The sequence below is a fragment of the Coregonus lavaretus genome, assembly GCF_964263955.1.
Source record: "Coregonus lavaretus genome assembly, chromosome: 12".
Classification (NCBI taxonomy): domain Eukaryota; kingdom Metazoa; phylum Chordata; class Actinopteri; order Salmoniformes; family Salmonidae; genus Coregonus; species Coregonus lavaretus.
In genome coordinates this window covers 26,743,781-26,750,990 of record NC_139999.1, presented here as the reverse complement: position 1 = coordinate 26,750,990, position 7,210 = coordinate 26,743,781, and the positions used below count along the sequence as shown (strand labels likewise).

The window sequence follows — 7,210 nt, the reverse complement described above, 5'->3', positions numbered from 1 at the left end:
GTGAACACTTCGTTATGGATAAAGCCTCTAAATATGTTGTGGACCTTGAAGCAGCTTCAGGTGTCTGTTTGTGTACAGTGAGAAAATATAATTTCATCTTAACTTGTTCCAGTAGCAAAGCTGTCTCTGAGTTCAAAATCTAACTGCTGATTTGATGAAATTTTGTGAGCACCTGCAGTGAGTGCATAACCTTAGAGGATCACATATGCATATGTGTGATTCACTCTATTGTGGATGATTTTCAAGAATTGGCCAAATGGCCAAATGCAGAGCTTACAAATAAACATCCATACCTCATTTGTATTTGATCATTGGACTTACTCATGATAGAGAGTAAAGGAGGGGAGTGAAACTGACATAATCCTATATTTGCATTAGGAGTTTGGCACAGATTACTAAAATGCTAATAGTGGGGCAAAATGTTTTCTGTGTTTTTTTGTAGTGGGGCAAGGTGCACTTCGGGGTTAATTCATAGTTGTTCATGATGATGACGCTCAGGGTTCTGTTGCTATAGTATGATGCCAGCTAAAGATGCTGAAACTATCCAGGTTCATTGCGTTAACGTAGAATGAGGCGTTGCAGTATACTGGAGGTTATAATGATCTTTAAAAACCTTTTCACTAGGAAAAACAAAATCCTGCAGAAATAAATCGGTTTAGTTGACAGAATTAGAGGGGAAGGGTTTGGAGCCAGGGTAGGATTAAGGAAAATTGTGTGAAATAAAGAGCGAGTGATCAGGAGTGACTGAATGCTTGCGTCTGTGCTAGAGGGTGGGAGGATAGAGCGCGCGGGCGAGAGAGAGCAAGAGAGAAGAGCATTGACTGAGAAGCATAGATTTTCATCCAACCTAAATCCATTTTTTTGTAATCCTCGACTGCACTGTTTAACGTTGATGGTCTAGCAGGAAAATATTATTCTACGCAGTTCAGGAACCGTTTCTTTTGACGATTATTGGTCCTCTTTGCTGTAATTTAAGTGTATTTGGAGCGAATTGATCATATTTCCCACTTATACTTGAACTGCATCATGAATAGTTTGTGGGCACCTCTCGATCTCACACCTTTGGAATGGTGGGGATTACGCAGCCGAAAAACGGGGAGCATGTAAACGCAGATGGAGTTTGGGATTTATTGCAAAATAAGGGAAAGATGACTGTCTTCTCTTTGTGTCTCCTCTTGTGCGCAGATCTACTGGATTTAGCCGTTGGTAAGTCATTATTTCTGTATAAAACGCAGTCGGTGAGAGTTGGATACAAAAAAGCCTCTCACATTTTCAGAATTCGTGAGGTCATAATTTCGGAGACGCGTGTGGAAGGTAGATGGCTCAGTCCGTCTACATTTGAAACAGTTTTAATGTTGGCCGCTCGTAGAATGAACCATAACATTCAATATGTATCCACATAGAATTGCCTCAACTTTCCCCATTCCGATAAAGTGAATGGTTTCCTTGAAGACCATAGAATGATATTCCTCCTTCAGTTTTGAATGCTGGCATCCTCAGATATGGCATCGTTGGGTACTTGGGTTGGGTAAAGGAGAGCATAGATGGAGGAAGTGTGCATCACACATCATGGTATTTCTTGCAAATGGTCCATAAACTTTACAGTGTGAAATCAAGTAATTATCTTCTTCTTGTTAATGTATTATGATTGTTATCATTACTACTTCAGATCGCTAACAGATTTACTGCCTTTGAATGCTATAGGCTACCAGTATGTTTCGTGTCTCCTGGGCGATTCACATTGGCTGCAGCCTTAGCTCAAGTGTTCTCCATAGCCCATTAATAGAGCCAGGACCAGACTTCCAATAACAACAAAATAACAGTAGTCTTTTATCTGTGATTGAAGACAATTGGTACATTTACTTATCTCCCACATATAATAGTTATAATGGGGAGTAGGAAACTGATGAAATACTGCCTGGATACTGCAACTTTCTCATAAGATCAAGGCATTGTGTACTGCTGCATATGTTATAAACAATTGAAGGCTATTCCATGGGCTCCTGGGGGCTTGCATTAGGCTTACATTTAAGATGTAGATCAATAATTTTTATCTATCCAAACTAGGCTACAGCAGAGTCACGGTTGGAGTAGATTTTGTTTATTTGTCTGACACTCAAAGATCTGACCAGATTCTACAGCATTGAAGCACACATTTTTCCCGTAAAGCTGCAATATGTAACTTTTTGAGCCACCTGACAAAATTCACATAGAAATTTGAGTTATATATATCTGTCATTCTCATTGAAAGCAAGTCTAAGAAGCGATATATCTGTTCTATGTGTATTATTTATATGCTTCCTGTTCTTAAGTTTCATTCTTAAGTTTCGTTTTTGCTCTTTTACTTTCGGTTTTTAACAGCAGCTTCAAACAGCTGAAAATAATATTTTTGGTTATGGAAAATATATTTCACAGCAATTTAGATGGTACAATGATTCTCTACACTATACTTGCGTGTTTTATCATATAAACTGAAATTAGGCAAACTATTAGACTTTTAGCAACCAGGAAATGGCGGAGCGATTTCTGCATAGTGCATCTTTAATACCTAGGTTTAATCTATAGGCTGCATCTTGACTAATCCTATTCCATTCATACAAGGTTTGAGACACTTTTCTGTCACATAAGAAGTTTGAAATACAGTGGTTGAGCAGTCTAATCAATTGGTCACTGAAAGCAATGGATGGTGGCAAAATACTGTAAGCCATTAATTTTCATTTGAAGGAGAGGGAATTGAGGTGAAGTGAGAAATGTGGGCAGAGTGAATTGATTTTGGTGGGTGGAGTGAGGCGAAAACATTAAGGAAAGGGAATGCAAATCATCAATGATGCCGCTGCACCATAACCAATTGAGGGAGTGAAGGCTTTGACACTTTCCTATTCAACCAAGGATGACACTGATTTTGAAGTCGCAGTCAGGGCTACATCATCACGACACCATGAGCCTGGCTCATGTCCTCTACATATACCCTCCTCCCCCATGAAAGACCATCCCACAGTTGGGCGCCATTGTCACGGGCATGATCTGAACCCTAGTCTGCCACAGGAGAAAGCAACATCTTGACCATTAGACCAAGAGGCAACTCCCTCAAGGGCTGAGGGTGACACTAATTTTGAAGTTGCAGGCAGGGCTACCTCATCATGAGACCATGAGCCAGACTCATGTCTGCTACAAAATGTCTAGTGAAAGCGTAGTTAGGAATGTCGGGCTACTTGCCACTAGATCCATGCTGCTCTGGAAATGCAGTGCAGGAACTCCATATGCCTACATTTGCCCACTGCATTCTAAGCAGCATCAACCCTTCACTTCTCCCTCCACTCAAGTGAGTGAGCCCTCCATTGACGTTTCACTGACGTTTTCCCAAGGGAGCCCTTCTTGTTTGAGGGTGAGAGAACGAGGGGAAGGTGTCATAGTAGTTTAGATTAGAACAGCCCTTTGGTCTCCCTTGTATTATCGTGTGTGTGTGTGTGTGTGTGTGTGTGTGTGTCATAACTTGACATTGAAAGAGTCATATTGTTGACAAGGACAGAGTCTGGCCACAATTGTGTAACTATATAAATAAATGATAATAATACAGATGATCATGGATTGCATTTATATAGTACTTTTCAATGGATCTCAAAACACTGTACACTGAGAAACACCACATCCAGCACCAATGTATAACACCAACCTGGGTAATGCATGACAGCCATTTTAAGCTACTACTCACCTCACATCAGCTATTACAGTGGAGAGGTGAGGGAGACATTTTCCATTATTAGATGGCCATGATTGTATGAAGGTCCAGGTTGGAAGTTTCTCCCACACATATACTAAAAATACATATTCTGTTTTACCCACATAAAAATGGCCATGGTATAGACATGCAGGTAGCCTAGCGGTTAAGAGGTTGGGCCAGTAACCAAAAGGTTACTGGTTTGAATCCCTGAGCTGACTACGTGAAATCTGTCAATGTGCCCTTGAGCAAGGCACCTAACCCTAATTGATCCTGTAAGTTGCTCTAACAAAATGTTTAAAAAAAAGTTACATCCACAGTGCCTTGCAAAATTATTCATCCCTCTTGGCGTTTTTCTTATTTTATTGCATTTCAACCTGTAATTTAAATGGATTTTTATTGGATTTCATGTAATGGACATACACAAAATAGTCAAAATTGCTGAAGTGGAATTTAAAAAATAACTTGTTTCAAAACATTCTAAAAAATTAATAACGGAAAGGTGGTGCGTGCATATGTATTCACCCCTTTGCTATGAAGCCCCTAAATAAGATCTGGTGCAACCAATTACCTTCAGAAGTCACATAATTAGTTAAATAAAGTCCACCTGTGTGCAATTTAAGTGTCACATGATCTGTCACATGATCTCAGGATATATACACCTGTTCTGAAAGGCCCCAGAGTCTGCAACACCACTAAGCAAGGGGCACCACCAAGCAAGCAGCACCATGAAGACAAATGAGCTCTCCAAACAGGTCAGGGACATAGTTGTGGAGAAGTACAGATAAGGTTGGGTTATAAAAAAATATCTGAAACTTTGAACATCCCACGGAGCACCATTAAATCCATTATTAAAAATTGGAAAGAAATGGCACCACAACAAACCTGCCAAGAGAGGGCCGTCCACCAAAACTCACGGACCAGGCAAGGAGGGTATTAATCAGAGAGGCAACAAAGAGACCAAAGATAACCCTGAAGGAGCTGCAAAGCTCCACAGCGGAGATTGGAATATCTGTCCATAGGACCACTTTAAGCCGTACATTCCACAGAGCCGAGGTTTGAATAGTAATGCATGCTAAAGTTTTCTGTTTTTTTTTTGTCTTATTTCTTGTTTGTTTCACAATAAATAATATTTTGCATCTCCAAAAAATCAGGTTGTAAGGCAACAAAATAGGAAAAATGCCAAGGGGGTGAATACTTTCGCAAGCCCACTGTACTCCTATTGCTTTCCAATGCAGCTCTGTCTTCAATGTTTCTTGGCAGCATTGTCCAACTATGTGTATTTTCATCTAAACGTCTTGCTCTCTTTTGTTCTCTGTGAGTCAACTCTGCCAGAGCAGCTGAATGCCTAGTGGTTGTTTATATGTGTAGCTGGGCAATCTTTGTAAGTACCCCCCATGTGGATATTTTTTATTCATCTATTTGTCTGTGCACATTGTGGCAGCACACTGTTGTCTCTTATTACTGATTCTCAAATACTTGTATTTAATTACTGTCCCTGTCATGTTTTGAGTCTGTGGAGAACACTCAAGCCTAAGGATAGTTAGTATTGATTTCTAACTTGCTGTAATGTATTTCATGTCAATTATTTAGGTCATAGAGCAGAGTTTAACTTTCTACAATGAACTACAGTAGCTAGCCATAATCCTATTTCCCCACACTGCCCTCTCCTCCACAGGGTCAGGGTCTAAATGCAAACAGAATCAAAAATCTATTAGAAACAAAATTCCAACGCAGAGGACACATTTTGTCAGCATAGATTTTACGAGTGATGAGTTTTTTCATGCTTTTTACAATTTCCTCTAAATTGTTTGTAAATACCACTAGATAGATTAATTAATTTGATAGATTCACTAGAATTGTATTGTATTATAACATCCTTATTACATGGATACATGGTTTTGGTAAACCAATATGAAAAGGAAATTAAATTGAAATCTCAACTCTCTGAACAGCTGGAAATGGGTTCAAAGGGCAACGTGGGGAGAACAAAGTCCTGTGTTTTGATTTGAATCAGGAAAAAAGATGTGGTCACGTGATGTGCTGCTGGTGTGATCTGATAGGAACATCTCTCCATTACAGGGATAAGGATAGTAATAATCGCTGTTCAGGCACACCAGGGTCAGAGGGCACAGGGATACTGAACCTCATGTGTTATTCCAAGTCCACAGACACAAATACAGTGTGGTGGTTAAGCACTGTAGTTGAATTTCTGCTCTGTTATAGGCCAATGTACTGATTCAGTTTTATCAACCCACATCTCGTGGTCAGATATTGAAATATTTGAAATTGTAGTTTTACATACAACATTATTTTTTGGTTTTGGCTTTTAGTCTGTTTACTCCCTTTCTAGATCCCTCAGTCTACAGTATAAGTCGTTATCTTGGACGTTTACTTTGATGGCTTGCTTCGCTTCATGGAAGGCTGACCAACAGGCAGTGGATCATAACAGTAGGGGGAGATTTAGTGGGGAGTTAAAAAGTTGTGTGTTGGAGTTGATCTGAGGCTTTCCTGTGCACTGTCCTCGTATGCTAGTGACAGCTGGGCTTGACTCACAGGAAGTAAGAATAGATATTGGCAGGAAAGTGGGCTGTGGTGGCGCCTCCATCAACCAATCACCAGGCTTTATTTCAGCAGTTATATAAAATGATTATGAACAAATCTGAAGCCTACCCTCTGTGTTTTTTTATTTATATTTTATTTCGCTATTGTGCGGTCAGCGCAGCTACCTTATTCATCTGATATCTGTATTTTATACATGCAGGGTCATGTAATATCAACCATGCATTGTGTTTTCCGGAAACATGTTTGGTATTAGAGCCGGCATCTGTTACGAACAATATCCTGAACAATGTTTTAGTAGAGATGCTTTTGTTCCATCTAGAGTGTACAGTAGAACGATAATTGCCTGTTGAATTGTCAGTGACTATTGTCCACAGAAAGTTAATTTATAAGCCTTGTGACCCCTTAATGTCAATAGAGGGCTATACAAATCCACAAAGAACACTGTGACTCACACATTACAACTTTTCTTGAAGATTTTCAATGTTTCCCTCCATGTAGACCTATAGAGTGCAATTCATTTGGCTGTTATAGAACATCAAATTGACCTTGCATTGTCTTTGTAGTATTGTGTAGCTCAATATGCTGTGCCCCAGTGAAACAGAGTTTTGTGTTCTGTCAAATGAAGAGGAAAGAACGAAGAGGAGTAGGAGGCGGAGCTAGAGCCTTCTTCCTAATTAACTGTAATGAGTTGTTTAGATTCAACCAATACACAACGCTCCAAACTGCTGCTCAATAATGCTGCTCAGCTGTCATATAAAAGCACTTGTATAAACCGGTGTGGACTCATCTGGTTTACTCATTTTCCTATCATCAAATAGACCCTACAGAGTTTGTCTCACATGGCCACACTCAGTATTTTTGTTTACTCTCTTCTTCAGACAGTGGTATAGTTTGGGAGGAATGGCCTTACTTTACTTTTTAGTTCCC

At 39.7% G+C, this 7,210-nt stretch overlaps 1 protein-coding gene across 1 annotated transcript in view; it reads left to right on the top strand.

The window, feature by feature from the left end:
• The first annotated feature begins 930 nt into the window (after positions 1–930).
• The window catches only part of LOC311138256 (immunoglobulin superfamily member 21-like), a 269,944-nt gene continuing 263,664 nt past the window's right edge, over positions 931–7,210 (top strand). The window contains exon 1 of the mRNA XM_084172934.1: positions 931–1,206. Within this exon, the coding sequence (XP_084029060.1) occupies positions 1,068–1,206 (139 nt within the window). The 5' untranslated portion in view covers positions 931–1,067. The remainder of the gene's footprint in view (positions 1,207–7,210) is intronic.